At 49.7% G+C, this 21,861-nt stretch overlaps 1 protein-coding gene across 2 annotated transcripts in view; it reads right to left on the reverse strand.

The window, feature by feature from the left end:
* Window positions 1–13,838, reverse strand: part of ACVR1 (activin A receptor type 1) — a 48,090-nt gene extending 34,252 nt beyond the window's left edge. The window contains exon 1 of one of the 2 annotated variants that reach the window (XM_048309610.1): window positions 13,773–13,838. Coding sequence is in view for 1 of the 2 variants with exons in the window: in XM_048309609.1 (XP_048165566.1) it covers window positions 8,167–8,177 (11 nt within the window). In the remaining variant the exon portion in view is untranslated. Of the gene's footprint in view, window positions 1–8,166; window positions 8,374–13,772 lie in introns of those variants that run through there. The other variant, XM_048309609.1, reaches the window with a different exon arrangement.
* Window positions 13,839–21,861: the final 8,023 nt, after the last annotated feature.

Raw genomic sequence — 21,861 nt, forward strand, 5'->3', positions numbered from 1 at the left:
TCCGTGGGTCCCCAGCCTACCCTGCAGCAGCCAGATACTCCAAAGGAAGCTGAACACTGCCAGCAAACAAGCAGATCTAAGCTGAATAAATGAATTATCAATGCTTTTAATACATTATTTTTCTGTCAGTTGGCTGAAAAAAACAGGAATTACTAAATCATCTCCAAAACCCCCAGAACTGACTGAATAATATGAACTCACTTGACCGTATGAGCTAGTAAAAACAGAAGTCACCCCTACTGATCTGCACAGCCCTTTGTCTGGGAACATACACCACAAACATGGACAAGACTGAGTTCCTTTGTACCAGAGCTTTGGGCTGAACTGTCCCACTGTGGTCTGGCAGCAAGGACTTCCCGTGTGTCCCTCCCACCATTTTCAGGACAGATCATCTAACATTCCTCATGGCTTCCCAGAGCAAGGATAATCACAATCTGGGCTAGCAGAGATTGAAGTTAAAACCAGTGAGCTATTGTGTGAACTTGGTTGTTGGTAGGGTTTGTTTCTCATGAAGAGACATTTATGCAGTCAAACAAAATCTGCTCTGCCTAGGATGTCCCTGGATTCAAAGAGCACTGCAGCAGCATTCTCCCAATATCCATTTCATGGACCATGCAGGAAACCAAAGTGTAGCTACCTACACAAGTTACATGGCAAAACTACTTTAACCAAGAAAAGCTCTTTGATTTCTTCTCTTTTTCTGTTTCCCTTCTTAACACCATGATCATTTCCACTCACTCCAAGTGCCTCAAAGTGATCATTTGGGGAAGACAAGGGTTGCTGGACACCAGTTAACACTGACCTACTGATACAAACACACTGCTGCAAGAAACCCTACTACTAACAACTGAGCTTTAGCCAAGAACTCTCCTAAGAGATGACTCCTCACCCACAGCTGCTCAGAGGGACACCTGTTTTTGGACCTGCAACTGTACATTAGCTCCTCCAGCAGCAATAAACCCCACATGTCCCTGCAGCACTCTGCTCCCTTGCTCTGGAGTCCTGCCACTGTCCCACCTCCACACAACCAGAGGCAGACAGGCTCCTTTGGCACCACAGGTAAGCCTGGAGCACAAGGCAGGTCTCATCTGCAAACTGCTGGGAACACAAATTCCAAGCAAAGGCTCTGCTCCATGGTCTGTATTTGACCATACCAACACAGCCTCAGTGCCCCTACCTCCAGGTGAGGAGGAGAGGGCAGGAGATGTTTGAACAGCTCTGTTGTCAACCATGCAAAGGCCTGAGATGTCACTGCACCATGACAGAGGTACCAGCAGCACCAGCTGAGAGCAGGCAGAACAAGCAAACCCAAAACCACTGAGTTCCCACAGCAGGGCTGCAAAGAAATCAAACAGCTTCAAAATAATTCCGTGGTAAACTTCCCAGGGGCAGAGTTGCCAAACTAGCAATTCTAGGGAGGGCTGGACAAGCCAGAGCTCTCTGCAGGTCTGCACGGCTCCCTGGGAGAAAGCAATCCCTGGCCACCTGAAAATCCAGCCAGGCTGCACAAGCTGCTCCCAGCAAGGAACACCACACTGACCGACTCCAGCACTATATGGAGGATTTCGCTCCACGTGAGCTGGGATGTACTTGGGATAGAAGTTTCTTCAGACTACTACCAGGAAAAAAATAGCTACAGAAATGCAAAATAAACCCAACTGAGTAATTGTGTGAGCATAATGACTCAAAATTAAAGGTTTTAAACAAAAACAAACAAACAAACAAAAAAACACAACCCACACATTTGGAATTTTACATGGTTTTCTGAAATTTTTAAAACAGCATTTTACATTTGTTCAGGTAGAATATTCATTTCAGGTTTTGGTGTGTATTTAAATGCTTCCAAGTTGATCAAGGTGATTTAAGTTAGGAAGTTGAGTACAATTTAAATAACCAATTTTAGATCTGACTTTGTACTTATTTTTGTTCTTTTCTAAGAAAGGTTTAATTGCTGTTGAACACAAATTAATACTAACTAAATACAGGCTTTAAAGACCATTTCCCTCTCCATCCCTCTACTCCAACACCCAGGAACTCAGGTCCCCATTTTTTATGGAAAAGGATACATTTGTTTTGATTATTCACTCTTATAAATACAATACTTTAAAGTTTATTTTTAATTGGAAAACAGGCTTACAGCAACCTGACTGTGCTAATCATGCAAGAAAAATTATCAACACCTTTTGCCACTAAGGCCCAATTACTAGCCCAAGGACACAGGACCTGCAGCTCCAGAACTGCCCTGGACTAAGCCAGCCAGGTGAGCTTGTCTGGGTGACCTGGGCAGGGGGAGACAAGACCACCCTGCTTCTCAGCTCAGGGATCAGCTTTGCTGCTTTTGGGAGTCCCAGTGGACGGCCCCCACCAGCCCACACACTACTGTGACAGCGTGGAAGATCTGAAACACTCTTTACAAATCTCTGACATGTTAGACTGGGAGGGAGTGTTCAGTCACCTTTAAACCCTCCTCATGATGCAGGTGGGATGAGCATTTAACCAACTTTATTTAGCATTTACTGTGGGTTTTTATGAAAAACAAGTAAATAAAAAACACAGATTAAATTAAACCCAAAACAGTTCAGCCATTTAAAGTAATTTTAACTCTAACTTTCATACTCCAGACGCACAACCCCGAAGGTGACACCTGTTTCTGCAGGACCTTCAGGGCAGGGTCATCTCAGCAATGCAAATCTCATTGCTTCTTCAAATCTTTCCAAAAAGGTCTAAGTTTTAGCTTGCTAGTTCTTAATTCAGAATAAAATCACGTTATTTTTTTGCATGTTCTACATGAAAAATATTTACTATGTTCCTTTACTGTATTTAAACATTTTAAATCACTTTAACAGGGAAGACATGTTCTTTGTGGGCTTTCTGTTTGTTTGTTTTGTAAGAAAGTGGCCTTTCAAGATCAGAGAATCAAGAGAATCTCCCTTTAAGATCAGATGCTCAAATATTTCCTTGGTGTCTCAGGAAACTGACCAAATATAGCACCAGAAAACCCACCTTTGTGCTCAGCTCTAACTCATACTGGCCATACAAGCCTATTTCCTTTAGCCTTGGTTTGCTTCTTGATACAGTACCTGCTGTGGCCTCTTGACCCATAATTATCTCCCACAAAGAAGGTAACACATCAAGCACTTTCTTCCTTCAGCTGTGGTCCTAAGTACAATTTGGGTAAAACCTGCAAGCTGCGCAAAGCAGTCAGCTAACACACTTACAGACATCTTTCAAACAATTATGACATGCAAGTGTTTTTTGGCTTGTCCAACATTCATTTTTTAATTAATATGCCATTATGAACTCAGGTGCAGAAGAATCCCTCATTCACATATAACCAAACACACCTGTGGGACTGAAACAAGATCAATCATGTCAAAAAAGCCCTAAGATTTTTGGAAGAATATTTCAGAACTTTGAGGAAAAAAAACCCACATTTGGTATTCTTTCCCACTGCTGGCACACCAACCCCTAAGAGACTTCATTTACAGCCTGTGGGTCACTGCTGTTTGTGACTTTGGTGTGGGTTCAATTCCCTTCATGTTCACACTGGCCAGCGTTTCAGAAAGAACCTTTTCTACACACACTCACTTTCTGCTGCCTGAGCCATACTCCTCTGGGGGACCCCAAAGACCCCCCTGAGGAGGGTCCTGGCCAGCACAGCCCAACAAAGGACTGTGGTCTCCAGCCTCTCCACCCCAGGAGCAGAGCCCTCATGCTTCCTACCAAGGAAAAGCTGCTAAAAACCACAGTCCACACCCTGTGAGACATCACATGTGCTACTGAGAACTTCTCAGGCAAGGCCATCCCAAGCCAAACATAGCAATCCTTTGCTGCCACATTTCTCCTGACTTGCCAGGAAGGACCTTACCACAATGCCAGGGCACCAGAGCAACCAGTGAGCTGTGGTCACCAGAACAAGGCAGCCCACCCAAGACCTCACTGACACGTTTCCCACTGTTTTATCCATATTCCCAGAACACGAAGTGTGTGCAGAGGCGAACAGCACCAATTACCAGCTGACAAGCAATAACATACTCTGTTAGAGACACTGCCACATGCCTGGCCCTTGGCCACTCCCTCCTCTGACAGTGACGCCTGAGTCCCACAAAGCATCCCCGAGCATCCCTCTTTTAACACCAACCCCCCAGTTACTTGTAATGGGGGCCAAACACTCTCTTGGCTCTCCAGAACTCTCCTTTAGGAGACCCAACAGCAGAGACCACCTTCACTCCCAGCACAGGGGCTCTTCACCCCATAAACCCTGCAGCCCCAGTGCCAGGGCCACTTTCAGTTCACAAGCACATGAATTCCTACCAGGAGGCAGCCAAAAGCTATGAGTGAGGCTCCTTCCCTCCCCAGAAAAACAAGGGTTTGCCAATTTGTTTTGCTCAGTCTGTGGCACACACAGCCCTGAAGAAGTGCACATGCTCCTCTTTCCAGGTTTCCATCACAGACAGGAAAAACTGTGGATCTCTGTCTTCAAGAAGGGAACCTGTTGATGTTTTCACTCAGGTCTCAAAAGAACCATCAAGTACCAGGAGACAAACACTGCAGTCTTTCCAAAGCTGCCAGGAATGGTCCTCACTATTCCTTGCAGAAGCAGTGCAGGCACTCGCAGGAGATTTGCTCCAGCCACAGATGCTGCAGAGCAAGAACAATGACAACAGAACCCCGTGCAGAGGAACAGCAGCCTCTGAATTGCACCTACTTCACATCAGACTCAAAACACAAGCAAGCTCTCAAAATGCCTTTCTTCTGCCTCCATCTGCCGCTCTGTTGCTGTGCTGTGGCTCTATGGACCCAGCCTTGCGGAACAACTTCCCATTAATTCACCTTTTCCATTTGCTTTAAGTCCACTCCCCAGAGCTCCATATACAGTAGATATTTATTTTAAAGCTAAGCCAAAACCATTCAAATGCTAAGACTTCAGGGTCTTCAATACTCCTGGTTGCACACAGGAGGGCCTCTTTCAGAATAAAGAGCGTCCACTTTGGGAACTAAACCAACATAATTATAATTGGGATGCATGTCAAAGTTTTACAAATCTCCAGACTGGAAATAAATTAGGTTTTACTCCTCACAGATCCTTTGTTACAGAAGGCATAAAAACTGCATTGAAGCCTCAGGAACACCAATTCCTCACCAGAGATTCCAGGAACTGTGTAAGAAAATCGAGCTTCAAAACCCAGTTTGTTGCTGTGGCTCCTCACTGCATGGCATTTTGGCTTTCCTAATGGAGAAACAAGACAAAGTTCCCCCAAAATCGTGGACACTGTTCCACATGAAAGTCCAATACATATTTTCTTTGAATGTCTAACAATGTCCAGGATCAAATCCCAACCAAAAAGATGAAGTCAAAGACTTTTCCAAAAAAAGTCAAAGTCATTAAAACATGCCACTTTTGCATCAAGCATGGAAATACCGTATTTCTTTCAGACTTCTGATGGTGCTTAGGTTTTTATTTCCATAATTTAGGAACAGTCATATTGATTCACTCATTCTTCAAAATATTACTTGTGTCATAAAGGAAGCAGTATGGAGGGAAGGGAATAAATAGGTTTAGATTTTAGAACAGGTTTTGCAGAACAACCATGCCCAGGTCTGCTTTAGAGGTATGACATGAGTCTTACAAATGTGTAAAATACCTACACCAAGACAGAAAAAACATCCAATTGTTTAGGCAAGCTGGGACATGTTACTCAGATTATTCTCTACTGGAGGCTGATGCAAACATGCCAGGTCCACAAACACACACAGAAATGTCTACGTGGCATTTCTGGCACATTTGTAAAGGCCCAACTGGCAACCAACTAATGTGAGAGAGCAAAAGCCATGCCAAGGAGTTGTTCAAGAATTTAAGAAGTGCACAGGCTCAACAGCAAAAGCCAAGGGCAGGATCCATGAGAACAGACATGGAGGACAGACCAAAGAAGCCACCAGCCACCTCCCAGCCACGCCTTCGCAGCGCACGACGTGGGGATTTGAGGAGGGGGCAACACAGCCCACGTTGCTGAGCAGCCTTTTAGGTGGAGCTTTTTCTTCTATACCAGTGACTTGAAATAACTTGAATGTTTCTTTCTGGGCAGAGACGGGTTCAAATTATGCAAAGAAACTGGAGGACAGCCAATACTCAAACGATTCAACCTTCATCCTAACCACAAAGATGTACCTCGGCTCTCACAGACGGGCGTTTGCGAGCTGGTCTGGGCACAACGCGCTGCCCAACTGAGCTAAAGGGCTCTGCCTGAGAGGGGAACAAGACATCAAAGTAAGATCCCGTGCTACCTCTGGCAGGGAGGACAGCTCTCGAATCAAAAGATAAGCAGAGATGGTCCCACACCACATACACACCTAGTCACCCCCAAGGAAAATGGGTGGAGCAAAAAGGTGCTTGCATGGCAATTTTCATCATCATCGCTACATTTAGACCCACGATCTAGACAGGTTTTGCAACTCAGTCCAAAAATAAAGGTCAAGTGGAATAAAAGTTACTTAGATCAATGCTCAATATGTAAGAATGAATGTCCAGAAAAGAATTTCCTACGTTTTCCAAATATTTATTTTTCTGTTGTAATCACAACCACCAAGAGCACCCACCCCCTCCATTCTGTTGTGGGTGTTTTTTAAATTCACAAGGATCAGCACTTTTTTCATGTGCTAAGGGTACATCTCAAATGCTCTTTCTTACCATTTAACTTGAGCCAGTATTTAGAAGTCAAATTAAAAATAGCCTTCTTTTTTTTAAATGCACAACTTATTCTAATTCCACGCCCAAGGAGATAGGAATTAGTTAATTTAACACTCAGACTGGTGCACTACGAGTTGCACATTTTTGTTCTGAGAACAGAAAATAAGGAGTAGCACACTGTAATACTACAAGATTAACTGCCATAAACTCCACTGCCAAATCATCCTCCTGATACTGAAATCAGCTGGAATAGTCCTTTTCTTCTCTTTTTTTTCCCACTGGTTCCACTCACATTTATCATCCTGTGCACATACTTTTATATCTTTTTATCTTTTGCGCCAGTTAGTCTTTAAGTTCTATTCAGCAACTTCTGGGGAATGGAAAATTTTTATTCTCTGTGTTGTTTATCACTCCAGCCTGGGATTTACCCAGCCCATGCCATCAAAGTTGATGTTTTAGCAGGCTGCTACCCACAACTGCAGCTGCAGCAGGCAGCTTACTCTCCAGCAGCAGTAAAGGCTGCAATTTAATGGCTTTTAAAAAATAAAAAAAATATTACTCCTTATGAAGTCAAGAAAAGTTTTAATGTGCAATATGGACATGGCTTTTACCAATAACCAACCTGCAGCATATCACCTATCTTTTCTCTAATATAAGAGTATTATAATGTAATATGATACAATTAATATTCTCTTAAACCAAACCATTATCTTTTCATTTTGTTTTCTCTTTTAAGATTCAGCCTTAAAATTACTTTAATTGTTGCAGTCCTCCCACACAAATACAAGAGGCAAGTTTATTGCAATGGAGAGCCCTAAATAGCACAGTCTGGTTTAGGCTGACTAATACAAACACGCATTTTGTTTAATTTTACATTTGTTCCTAGGGAGATTTCAGTCTCATCTCTTCTACCTCCCATTCCACAGCACCTGACAGTGTAGGACGTCACCCACCCTGGCAGGCTGAGCAGCCCAGGCAGCTCTGGCCCCATGCATGGCAGCTTGGGGGACAGGCTGGCCACTGCTGGTCACCATCCTGCAGAGAAGGGAGGGCAGGCAGGCATGTGGGACTGCCAAAAATGTGTGTCTGAGCACGTCCTGGTGTCATGGCAATAGCCAAGAGCAAGCCAGCAGCAAGGAAACCTGCAGGAACTCTCCCTGGGGAGTGGACCACAGCAGGTCCACCAGGCCGAGGCACACCAAATACACAGGGTGCACTCAAGCAAGGCAACAGCCTTCACAAACACACCAAGACAGCTCACAGTCCCGTGTGTCTGCTCAGCCACTCATACCCTCAGAAATCCCTCCTTAGCACCAGCACAAGAAAAAAACCTGGGAATTAACCCAGGTTAGAAGTAACCTGGCAAAGGCAGACTAAGTTTTAACCAAATGAATGCCTTATCCAGTGCATCACATGGTCAGAGATGCCAGAACAGGAAAAAGAACAGCACATGGAGAAGGAGAAGCAGGACTACTTACTGGCCTGCCATTAGTAGCTGGTGAAAAGGTTTGTGCAACCACAGCCCCAAGTGCCTCAAACCACTGAGCCAGAAACCCCAGGAGGAGCCTGCTGAGGCACACCGACTCCTGAAAGCAGGGATCAGCAGCTTCCAGGACTTCAAAGGGAAGCCACTTCTAGCCTCCAAGCGATCCACGAAGCCAAAGGCTGCTGGCGAAGGCTGCCAGCCCGCTCCTGCTGTCACAGGATCCTTGCCAGGCAAACAGCAGACCTGCAATTAGAAGAGGTGTTTGTTGGCCTCTCTTCTGCAGCTCATTAGCAGAGGTAAGGTTTGCAGTCAGAACAAGAAAGTCCCGACCTCCAGCGAGCACAGCTCACTACAACTGCTCTGTAAGACAAGGAACAAGTCCTCCTACCAGCTTCCATTTAACAGGATGATCTGTGGCTTCAGCATGCTGAGAAGGAACATTCCAGGCACTCAGGACAGAAGGTTAAGTGTTGCAGCAACACGTCTTCTGTAAAAAGGCCCAGATAACAGCTTTTGGTGTTCCACCTCACCATCTTGGTCATTTCAGACTACACAAACAACTCCAAAGGCAGCCTTGGACAATCACCAAACTGGTGGTCTTCACTTTAATAAGCTTCTCTTAACAAAGCCAGAGCCTTCCTTTCCCTAAAGCAGACTGGAGCTGCTCTACAACAAGCTCCACACACTTCCGGATGCATCTTGCCAGTAGCATCACAGGCAGGGAACAGTGACTTGGCCTGACCCTGCCAGGAGCGTTTCAGAAGGGGAGATGCAGTGACAACAGGACTTCTGGGGGCGAGAACCACGGAACTGCCTCTGCACACCAACAACACACACGCCTAACCAGCAGTAACCTGACTCCAGAAGAGGCCAGGAGCAGATGCTCAGGAAGAAGCGTAAGGACACAGCGTAAAAGGGGCATTCTTCCACCCTCCTCTGCGCCCTACCCCACACTTCCCAGTCAGAGGTAAATTCCCAAGCCCAAAACTGCATCTGAATCACTGCATTTACTGGTCTCCCACAGGCCTACCAACAGATCCAACTGTACCTTAAAAAAGTCTCCTGAATGTCCCACCACAGTCAGTCTATAGCTTAAAAAGGCACCACACAAAAACTATTGGTTTTAATTTTAAAGCTGCTGACAATTGATTACACCCAGTATTCACCATTTATTGCATAGTAAGAAATTACCTAGGATCATCACTTCCAATTTACTCATGTCAATTGTGACTTTAAGACCTCTACACTATTTCCTTTAAAGCATTTCTCCCCTTAGCAAGTCAGTTTATTTACACACCACCTTACACAGCCTTGCAAAACTAGGCTGAGCCAACCTCATGTAAACCTAAAACAGGTCCCAAGCTTGAAGAAACTGTGGAGCTGAAGGACACTGATTATCCCAATTGCTTAGGCACTTACAATGCCTTTGCATTCAAACAGAACTCCATCCCTTGAGATAAGTGACCTTGATCTGGGGGGCTTGTTAGGTGTTTCAGCGCTGGTGGCACACTAGTTTGCAGGCACAAGGAATGCAAAGCATGTTCTCACCAGAGCTGGCAGAATCCTGTGTCCAAGAGCCCTGGCCCCAGCACACTGCCAGGCACAACCGGGCACTGCCACCACGCTGCAGAGCGACGGGCACAGCCAGCACTGGGGCAGCAAACAAGGTGAGGCACTGCATGAAAGGCAAGAGCACATCAAAAGAGCCCTGTTAAAGAGGGATCTACACTACCTGGCGGACTGTGATCCAGCACCTGATGTTGACTACTCAGGAGCAGATTGGCCTTCCAGGGGAAGGCGAGCATCTGAACTGCCAGTGAAGAACACCAGCACTTCTGAACTGCAGTGCTGCTTTCTCCCACATAAAGGAGTGTGCTTGTTTCACTAGGAGCACAGGCACACTCCTCACGTTCCTTCCAGAAAACGGCATCTCATGTTCATGGCAAAGGTGTGCTTCAATGCTACTTTATAACTGCAGTTCGTTCTCTCTGGGTCTTCTTACCAGAGGAGAATTTTGGGAGTGTGTTCTGAACAACTTCAATCTACAGATGCAAATCACTCTGAAACAGGAACCTGTGAGCACTGTGCACACACAGCACCAGAAGACCACACGTTAAGGAAGGGACTGCCATCACCTGAGACTGGGTCACGTGCAAACTCATGGTCCAACGTAACACAGAAAACTATTGCACTACAATCACTTACTGTTATTGGTCTGCACTTCCACGCTTTTGAAAGCATTACTCTGAAACCATGTTTTGGCTGCAAACATAGTGAAAAAAAAAGGAACTTCTTGAAAGCATTTCCATGGAACTCCATACATTTCGTAGTCTACATTTTATAAATTTGTGATCCCAAAACAGTTTTCACAGACATGTGAATTCAGCTTTCCAACACTGCTGGAAAACACCATCATTCCTGATTTTTACAGATACGTACAGGTATGTACATGACATAAAAGCCTTACACCCCCAACGTGTGGCCACAGAACTTGTCTACAGCAGTGCTCAAAAGGTGAGGATTTTGACAGCATCAGGTATCTCTGTAACTAAGATGCTCTTAAACTGTCTCAGTCTTGACTACCCTCAGATCCTAAAGTAACTAATCCATCCCCTAATCCACGTGCACACCCTGGCTGAGGCCAGCCTGCCACCCACCTCTGTGACATCCATGAACCCTCATACACAGAGGCACTCAGAAATCACCCACGTTCAATACCACCACTGCAATCTGCTGTAGCTCCTGAGAGTTGCACAGGTGAAGTGGGACAAGTTTTTAACCTGTTTATACACAGTAGAGCAGGTATCAAGATGCCATTTGAGAGTTCTAATACCAAGAATGTAAATGAATTCAAGTAGCTTTTTTTTGGCAGGGACAAGAAGGGCTGAACGGGTGCCTAATTATTTCACAACGGCTGTCCCTAGATCCTATTTTAGCATCGGGCTTTCATTAAATTTAAGCATGACTTCAGAGTACCAGCTGGCTGGAAAAAACAAAAACCACAAACACAACCCACCCACAACACCCCACGGGTGTTCTTATCCCCGCCCATGTTCTCTTCCTACCCTCACTGAGGGCTTGGAAGACACCAGTTCCATTTGGAAAACCAGCCTCAAAAGCAGATAAGTTCTGCAGGAAATGGCTATATTTAGCCCTCCCCTTTCACCTCAGCTCCTCTACACACTTGCATTCTCCTGCAAAAGGATCCTTCTGCTCAGTGTTAGAGGTGATCTTTAGCAGGTCACCTCAGCAGAAAAAATGCAACCAACTTCATACGTGTTAAGAGAAGAGTGTGAACAATCACCAGAATATCAAATCTTCAGCTACTAAGGCATACAATAAAACTCTTACGTCTCAAAGTGTGTTGAATTGCAAGCCCCAGGAACACAGTATGGCCAAAATCACTTTATGAGTGGTGCCCATGGAGGGCGAGGCTGAACCTCTGCACACACTATCCGGGGCTTCACCAGTTCTTTTGTCAGTAACTAACACAGCCATCCTATTCCCTACAGAGTATAAACATAAGGCAACAAACTCAACAGCTCTACTACTCAAGTATTTTCCTAATAAATAGTTTTCTAAATTTATTTCCTAATAAATAAATCATAAAAAAACCCAGTTAGCAACAGTTCCTGGGCAGTGGAACTTAGACAGAGAATGTCGGCAGCACCTCTGGAAACATCATCAACACCAGGTCAGTAGGATTTCCCTTCCCCAGCTTGAAACTTTGAGACACATTATAAGACTTAAAAGTAAAACTATATAATGGGGGTTTTTCCCCTCAAGTTGTTTCATTTAAATAACAGCCTCACCTGGCATAATTCTGTCCTAACCATGATTTAGGCCTGTAAGAGCTGATTATTTACAAACTGAGAAGGTTGAGGGGTGAACTAAGTCACAGCAACAGACCTTAAAGTTTGTCCCAAAATGAAGACAGAACAAAATACACCTCTCACTCAGTGTGGAGACAAACAGGCAGAGATTTACAGTTAGGAACTACTCCCGAGTCCTGTGCCACTGGGCAAGGAGCACATACCCGACCCCTGAATCAGAGGAATGCAGGTCTTATCCCAGCAAACAAATCCTGAGGGAAGGCAAATCTCTGAAACCACGGCACACACTTAACACCTCCTGGGGAGAGCAGAGTGCATACAGGAACTTTTTGTTCCCTTAAAACAGATCTCTAACACCTTCTCAAAAAAAAAAAAAGTTTCGGCCATCAAAGGCCCCAGCCCTGCACTTGAGAGCTCTCCACAGCCAGGACTCCAGCTTTCCCATTTCAATTGCAAGGCACCCCAGCACTCTTCAAACAGCTCCAGCCCTTCAAGGACAGAGCTCAGAGAGTATTTGCAAAGTGCCTGCTGCATTCCAGGTCACCACCATCCCTCTGAAGATGAGTATAAGGATCATAGCAAAGATCGTATTACAGGAAACAAAAGAAAAGTGAAGGTTTAAAAATAGACTTGTCATTGCCCACAGCAAACTGCTATAGCCACAGGAGTCTTCTTAAAGGAGAAGCTGAGATGGGCTTCAATGCAGACCATAAAAACACATGAGATTTGGAAAATGAATCTGTTCTCTTCTGAGAGATCAATGCATCGTTTTAAAAAGTGGGTTTGTACAAACGTGCCAGTTCTGCAGCTCAGTCCAGAACCTGGAAGTTCCCACCAGTAACATCATCCTGAGGCACTGGTGCCTCCAGCACACCTACATGAACCCCAACTCTTTGAGAACCTGCTGAAGATGAACTGCTCTCTCAACTACTGGAAAACAAAGTGGTTTCGTTACAATTAATGTAAAAGTACTGCTAGAAACAAATTATTTTAGTCTTTTTGTATAGACGGAGTTGGAAAGACTGACTGGGCAGCTTCCCCTACTATATTCATGGCCCAGATTTCACAGGCCAGTGTGTGGGTTTAGAGCCTCCAGGTTAACACGCACACCTGAGCGGGCTGAGAGCGCCTTTCTGCTCCAGGACCGTGCTCTCTGTCCAGCCAGAGTCCCGCAAGAAGCCAGGCCACATCCTGCCCCCTTTCCTTCCCCCGCGGAGCCCAGGGCGGGCGGGCTGCGGATAACCGGGGGGCTCAGAACCCGCTGTCTCCCGCACCAGCGGCTCTGGCAACCTGCAAAGGCGTCACCTTTAGCAGATGAACTGGCACCAGGGACTTTGACCTGGAGCTTTCTTATCCCCAGCAAACCACGGACTCTCAGCGTATTGACGTGGGTAGTGCCAGCACATCCACGGGGAGCTCACTGCGCTCCGGCAGCACTCCGCACCTCCCACCCGGGCAAGCTCCACGCAGCCCCACGGTTGCCACCGCGAAGAAAATTAACTCTACCCCAGCCAAAACCACCACAAGTTAATAAAAAGCAGAGAAAAGGGAAAGCCCCAGCCCTGCCCTCCCCGCGACACCGCAGCGATGTCGCACCCCCCGAACACGCCCGCGGCACCGCGGGGCCTCTGTGCGTCCCCCACTCGGGCACGGGGACCCCCGGGACAGCGAACCCTCCCGGGGCGGCGAGGCCGACCTGTTCCGGGGATGGGGACTCACCCGCTCGGGCCGATGGGACGGAGCTGCCCGGTGCGGCGGCGCTGCCCCGCTCGGGCCGACGGGACGGAGCTGCCCGGTGCGGCGGCGCTGCCCCGCTCGGGCCGGCGGGGCCGGGGGCGGCCGCGGGCGGCGGCGACTCCGCTGACAAAGGAGCGCGGGCGGGGCAGCGCCCGCACCGGCAATGGCAGCGCGTCACTTCCGCCCGCCCGCCCCGGCGAGCGCCGCCTGCCGGCGCTGCGGGGTGTGGGAGCGCCGCTCGGGCAGCGCCGCGGGCGCGGCGGGTTCGGGGGCGCGGGGAGCTGAAATCCCGTCCCGACCCACAGGGAATGAGCGGCCAAAAGCATCGGGGCAGCCAGAATCCCAGAATGCCAGAGTGGGTCGGGCTGGAGGGACCACAGACGGTCCCTGGTGCCACCTCCCTGCTCCAGCGGGGCCATCCCAGAGCACAGGGCACGGGAGCGTGGCCAGATGGTTCTGGAACATCCCCAGGGAGGAGACCCCAGAGCCTCTCTGGGCTCTGTTCCAGCCTGGGCCCTGCCCAGGGCAGAAGTTCTGCCTCCTGTGCAGGGGGAGCTCCCTGGGCTCAGGCCCTGCCCGGTGCTCTGGTGCCGCTGCCGGGCCCCGGAGCAGAGCCCGGGCCCTGCCCTGAGCCCTCCCTGCAGCCAGGGACACCCAGGGCTGAGGGCCCCTCTCAGCTGAGGCTCCTCTCGAGGCTGAGCAGCCCCGGCTCCCTCAGCCTGTGCTGAGCACGGAGCTGCTCCAGGCCCTTCCTCAGCTGCGCAGCCTCCGCTGGAGCCTCTCCAGGAGCTCCCTGGCCCTGCTGTGGGGATTGGTCACAGGTTGGGGTCGATGGTTTCTGAGGTCTTTTCCAACCCAACTGACTCTGTGATTCTGCTCCTGTGTCACAAGGGACATGGCTGTGCTTTTCGTCCACATATGTGGCACCTCCCAAGCAGCAACATGAACATGTGCAAGACAGGAGGTGAGGAACTCAGAGGAGCAAAACAGAAGACATGGAGACATAGCATGAGTCGGGCTGGGACAGCATGGATAGCAATCACAGCTGTGGTGCCAGGGCAGGAGGCGAATGCTTGTTCACTCGGGAAAAGGCAGGTGGATGGAGGGTTTGGAAAGTGCTCCTAATGAAGCTCCTTTGTGCATATAGCTCATTTATGCACCACCCTCCAAACGGGGCCAGGATTTGACTCACTATGAATAATAGGAATGTTTTAAACAGAGAAAAGAATACTAATTCCCTTAAAAATACAAATAGGTCTGCATTTGGCTCAACAGCGCAAGGCCAGTGATTTTCCACAGTGTACTGCCAAGTAGCTGAATGTGGCATTCAAGTAGCTCATGTGTAGGTGTTCCTTGGGAGAAAATACAGCTCTAACAAGGACCATTTTCCTAAAGAGAAGACTAAAGGTTGGGTATCTAATACAGCTTTTCAAAATTTAACCAAACAGCTACATTTCCAGAAGTGCCAAGTTTCCCTTGAGGCCCCACAGGTGGTGTTGGCAGCCAAGACCTCTGAACACCCACCTGCTTATTTGCAGCCTAAAGCACTTTTGACAGTAGTAGCCCATGTGGTTGTCCAAGCTCCCAGGAAAGGGTGACACTGTTGGGCCAAGAGCCACCCCTCACTAATGCCTGTGGGGTTGCCAGGAGACACGAGGAGCTGCATGGGTTAGAAGCACTTTGCATGAAAAAGTTTCTACTTTACATCTGGTAGAAGAATATGAATTTTGGAACCTGTCATTGAGTAACCCACGCATGGTTCACCAAGGGACAGCTGTTGCTAAGTGCTCATTCACAGCCACAGGAGGAACCAGTGCTGGGAACTGGAATTAGGCAGCTCCTGCCCACAGTCTCCTGTAACTGGATCACATACAGTTTACATGCCACTGATGTCTAATTAATAGTGACGCAGAGGGAAGAATTAGCTTACTGAAGTAATCTCAGCATAATCTATAAACAGGGCTATTTTTCTGTTCTTTTGAATGCCACTTCTTATTTATCATCATAAGCATCCTTACAAATAAATTTGCTTTACAAATAGCGCGGGGTTTTTTCAATTATCTTTTCTATAAGTAACATGATTGTTGATAGGAAATTCCAGCTCTAAGTAGAATTTTATCTGTAATAACGTTATTTGGGGAGAAAACCTGGGCTGCAGTCTGAGAGGGATATCACAACAAAGTGTTTGGGTTTGTGGCTGGTAGTGCCATGGCAGAGTCAGAAGTGCCTGAGATTTGGGGAGGATTACAGGGCTGTCTCTGTCCCTGAGATGCCCCTCTCTGTGCTACCTCTGTGCCACTCAGATGCCACAGCTGGCACAGTGAGGGTAGTAAAGCATCTGGCTTGTCAGGTGTTTTACAGTCCCCCAAGGAAAGGTGGGGTGGATTTGATGGGGGTATTCATACACGGCTGACTTTGCATAGCTTTGCAAGGAGAGGAGCGTGATTAAATTTGGGGTCTTCCAGTTTGCAGCAGGAGAACCTCTTGTGGCTCTTTCTGTGCTGGGGAACAGTCTGGAACTTCTTCCCAAATAATGTTTGCGTTAATCAGGTGTAATAATGGCATGTCCATGTGAAAGGAGCACTGTGGGCACCAATTGCCACCCACAGACATCAGAATAAACACATTAATATTATGCAAATATCATGGTCTTCAGAAGTCTGTGGGCCCCAGAACACAACACATGCAGAGCATACCTTGGGCTATGGGGCAGGTATACCCTGTCATCCTTCCACACAGAAAACCCTCCCAAGGCAGCCAGTATAGCAAAATCGGGCTTCTCTGTTTTGAAATAACTTCCATGGTAACTTGAACTGCCTTGGTTCTTCATAAATTCTGCCTCTCTCTGGAGCAGCTGGGATTTCAAGTCAGACCACTTTGAAATGCTCTGGGAGTGTAGAAACAGCTCGTGCAGCTGAAAGATGCCATAGAGGAAATGTATGCAAGAGGTGGCTGCTGGACCCGAGACCAGTCCCCTCATTTGGTAAAACCATCTCCCTTTAGACTCCCCTGGCTTTTCAAGCTCTGCAGAGCGGTGAGCACTGTCCCAGACAAACAGAGGGGAGCAGGCGGCGCGGGGGGTCCAGCCCAGGCCAGCAGCACCACACAGGGAGGGCCCTGGGGGCAGATGGAGCCCAACAGCAAAAAAACACCACTAACACTGTTATTCCTTCTAAAATACACAGTAAAATATAATTTTGTTGCAGCACACAAAATGAGGCTGTGCATGACAAAGCCAACCTGATAATTGCCTTCAGAGCCGCTGAGGTTTTTAACTCTTTAGCATTATTAACGTCAGCACATAAAGACTTCGCTTATATGCTCAAGGTGAGCTGCGGTACAGAAATAATAATTCAGACCTTCCAAGCTGCTGCTTGTCGTGAATTATTTTCTTCTGCCTTGAGGAAATTTCTAAATATATATCTGTGTATATGCATGCAAACAAGCAAACCTGGCAGTTGCAACGTAGCAAAGTTGCATCACCGCCCCCTCCCAGCGCAGCAACTGGCCCGAGCACAGCTGCTGAGAAAATGCCAGGAAGCACTCGGGTTTGAAATTAAAGAGCTTGTTCTAATATTTAGCTGTGATAAATGTGACTGGGAGTACATGTATTTCATCAGGCGTCTGTGAGTCAGGCATGTGAGTCACAGACGGAGTCGCGCTGAGGCTGCTGGAGCAGCCGGTGAGGCCTGTCCGAACAGCTCCACGGCATGCAGAGCTCCCACTGACTCCCCCAGGAGATTCCATGAGTGTAAGGACAGGACGGGGACATGCCTGCTGTCCCAGCAGCTCTGGAGCGGGCCTCACCCTGAGCACCTTCCACAATTCTCCTTTTTCAGGTCCTTACCTCATGTGCCTCTTTACATCACAAACCCCACAGACTTTGGGGCACTGGGGAGCCAGGTGCAATTCAGCGTGAGCACAGAGAGGAGAACCCAGCTCCAAGTAATTAACAATAATGTATAATTGCTACCAATTTGGTTTTACACAAATTACACAGTGTTATTAAATTAAGCAGACCGTGTTCTTGCATCTGAGCATTAGCAGCATAACTCATTTTCATGCCATTTTTTAAAATAGCACTGGTAATTAGTCCTGTGCTTTCCAAGCCCATCACATGCAGCGTTTTGTTTTCAGCAAAACACCCACCAAAAAGTGCTCAAGTTTTCTAATTGCAAAGATTCACTTCACAGGGCTGCACAGTTCCTTTCTGCTCTGGGTGTTATTCAGGAACAGCCAACTGGAATTTATTGAAATTATGCCAAAACATAAATGATGAAAACTACTCCCCAGCTGAGGCGGGGAGCCTTTGTAGGCCAAGGTTCAGCCCATGGGACCCGCTCTCACAACGGAGTCACCGGGCACCGGGGATCAGGGTGGAAATGCTGGCAAGCTCATTTCCATTTCAAACGCCAAACCCGGGGTACAGAGGAGTTCTCCCTTCGGCCGCCAGCGCAGCTCCGCAGACTCTGGGTGCTGGTGACCTGTGCGATGCCCGCGCTCAGTGCCCCTCTCAGTGCTCTGCTCGCTGCCATGCCCATCGTGCTGACCAATGCACCAGCAGCTGCTTTTCCACCGAGGCACCACAGCCAGGCTGTCCCCCGTGCCCGCTCTTGCCCAGAGTGGGTGTCCCCAGTGCCAGCCCTGTGTCCCGCCGGCCCCGCTGGCACAGTCGCCCCCTCTCCTTCTGCTTGGCTGGGAAGGAGCTTTTTTTGGCCTCTGCTTCTGTCATCTGGCATTTAAATGTAACGAGAGCTCTCGTTGCTAACATTTATAGCAGCAAAATATTTAAGTTCCAGGGCTTGTAACACATGTTGTTCGTGTCCCCTTGCCAGGCCCAGCTGCAGGCTCCCAAAGCCTTCCCTGCGCTCGCTTCAGGGCCTTGCCAGCGAGTGGCCGCCATCCCCGGCTGTGCGGCAGCGGGCGAGCAGGAGCTCCGGGGTGGCCGGTGGGAGCCACCAGCATCAGCACCGGCACCGGCACCAGCACCAACACCAGCACCAGCACCGGCACCAGCACCGGCACCAGCACCAACACCGGCACCGGCACCAACACCGGCACCAGCACCAACACCGGCACCGGCACCAACACCGGCACCGGCACCAACACCGGCACCAGCACCAACACCGGCACCGGCACCGGCACCAACACCGGCACCGGCACCAACACCGGCACCAACACCGGCACCAGCACCAACACCAGCACCAGCACCGGCACCGGCACCGGCACCAGCACCAACACCGGCACCGGCACCGGCACCGGCACCGGCACCAGCACCAGCACCAGCACCAACACCGGCACCAACACCAGCACCAGCACCAACACCGGCACCAGCACCAACACCAGCACCAACACCGGCACCAGCACCAGCACCAACACCGGCACCAACACCGGCACCGGCACCGGCACCGGCACCGGCACCAACACCGGCACCAACACCGGCACCAACACCAGCACCAGCACCAACACCAGCACCAGCACCGGCACCGGCACCAACACCGGCACCAACACCGGCACCAGCACCAACACCAGCACCGGCACCAGCACCGGCACCAGCACCAACACCAGCACCAGCACCAGCACCAACACCGGCACCAGCACCAACACCAGCACCAACACCGGCACCAGCACCAGCACCAGCACCGGCACCAACACCGGCACCGGCACCAACACCGGCACCGGCACCAACACCGGCACCAACACCGGCACCGGCACCAACACCGGCACCAACACCAGCACCAGCACCAGCACCAACACCGGCACCAGCACCAACACCAGCACCAACACCGGCACCAGCACCAACACCAGCACCGGCACCAACACCGGCACCGGCACCAGCACCAACACCGGCACCAGCACCAACACCAGCACCAACACCGGCACCAGCACCAACACCAGCACCGGCACCAACACCGGCACCGGCACCAGCACCGGCACCGGCACCAGCACCGGCACCAACACCGGCACCAACACCGGCACCGGCACCGGCACCGGCACCGGCACCAACACCAGCACCAACACCAGCGCATCCCACAGCGGCGCTGGGGCTCCGGGAGGGTTCCCGGTGCTGGCTGCACCCAGAAAGTGCCGGCACACGAAGGGTGATGGAGGGTTTGTCGAATTGGTCCCTGTGGCGGGGACGCATGGAGGAGGAGAGAGGAGAAGGACAAGGCTCAGTCACCAGGCTGCCACGACTCCAGTCACAGGCAGCAGTTAGAGAGGGTCGTTCAAAGTGCCTGCTTCAGTCCCGCCTGTGCCAGGGCGTGTGTTTGGACGCTCCAGCCTCTCCCTCTGCAGCCCCGGCAGTCAGCCCGCAAAACCGGCCCGAAAGGAAAGGTGGAGAGCAAGCACAGCCCACTCTGCCCACATGGAGCCGCACGTGGCCCCGTCCCTCAGCCCCTCCTTGGAGCCCCGGTGCCAGGCTGCCCAGGGAGAGGCTCCTGCTTCCAGCACGGAGTAGAGCGAGAGGACTTAGAAGCAGAAAGCCCCAGCCCCACAGCCATCTAATAAAGGTGTTCCTTTAGGCTACGTTTCCTTTTGAAAAAGCCTAAAGCACCTTCAGCTGTTACCAAGGAGTCTCTTCTTCCTGCTCCTATCTACCCTTTGCTACGGTAACCTCGGAGAGCTGGTTTGATCCACCTGTACCAGGGCACAGCAGGAGAAGAACAGCAGTGGCTCCCAGCCTGGCCCCAGTGGCTTAGGGTCATCCTGAAGCCACAGGTCCTGGACAACTGGACACCTCAGGGGCTGTGCAGAACAAGAAGAGCCTCTTCTGACCCTTAGGGTCACAGCAAGCAGCTCGAGATGCAAACCCCAAAGGCTCAGTTAGACAATACAGAAAATAATCCCATTTTTTAAGCCTGCAGATTTTTGAGCTGGTCTCCAGATCCGTCTCCCTGGGGTTGAACCAAAAGAGCCCTCCCCTCTGCAGGAGCAAAGCAGGGGCCAGCGGCCATCTCAGCCACCACCATCATCTCCCACTTGTCTCTCATGACTCCCCCCCTCATGTGGGCTCAGGAGGGTCTCATCACCTGCACCTCTCTGTGACAGGCTGCTTCTGCTTGGAGATAGGGGCCAGGCTCTGAGCTGGAAAACCATTTCAAGTACTTTGGACCTTGACATGTGCTCTTCTATCCTGAGAGCAGACACAGGGGAAAGGAGTGGACTGCAGACACAGGAGGGAGAGGAGATGCTGGATGCGTGGTCTTGGCCTGACACCTTCCAGCAGAGACCAGGACTCTGATGCCTCCATAGCACAAGGGATGGGGTCAGAGCAGCAAGGGACAGAGCCTGAGCAGCTGATAGGGAGGACAGGCTGAGAGAGCAGCAGCCATAGCAAGGACAGGTCTCATCATTTTGTTCTCCTAAAGCCAGGCATCAAGTTTATTTTCCTTTCCAATAGCTGATTAAGAGGCTGGTTAGGGAAAGACAAGTATTTCATCATCAGACTCAGAACAGGGAACTGAAGACTGCTCACTGTGATGCTTCTGGACAGCTGGAAAGGGACAGAGGGAGAGTGTCTGTCAATACTGGAGGTGACAGAAATAACCCAGGAGTGTATCAGAGGGCAGACAGCCCAGCACAGCCAGTGTGTGCCATGAGATGCTGCTGTATTTAAATAAACCACTTTGGGAGGGCCCAGATTTCTTCAGCTCTTCTGTGACTGGCATGGCTGAGGGTACGGCCTGACTCGTGTGCTTCTCCCTGGGTGAGCCCAGCACAATCCAGCTGGCTGCTAATCTGCAGGGTCCTTTCTGGGAACACAGTTCTCCTGTGGCATAAACTATGGCTGGAATGTGGTGTGGCACATAGCAGGGTGCTGCTGCCACAGCTCAACTCCAGAGCACACGGAGAGCTGGGTGAGGGGATGGGAAGCAGGGACAAACTGCTCTGTAAACATTTCCAGGGATGGGCAGCCACAGCTTCTCTGGGCAACCTGTGCCAGGACCTCACCACCGTCACAGCCAAGAACTTCTTCCTAATCTCTAATCTAAATCTCTCTCTCTTCTTTTAGTTTACCCCTTGTCCTATCACAACAGGCTCTGCTATAAAGTTTGTCCCCAGCTCTCTTGAAGCTCCTTTAGACTCTGGAAGGGGCTCTGAGCTCTCCCTGGAGC

The sequence above is a fragment of the Corvus hawaiiensis genome, chromosome 7 (genome assembly GCF_020740725.1).
Source record: "Corvus hawaiiensis isolate bCorHaw1 chromosome 7, bCorHaw1.pri.cur, whole genome shotgun sequence".
Taxonomy (NCBI): Eukaryota; Metazoa; Chordata; class Aves; order Passeriformes; family Corvidae; genus Corvus; species Corvus hawaiiensis.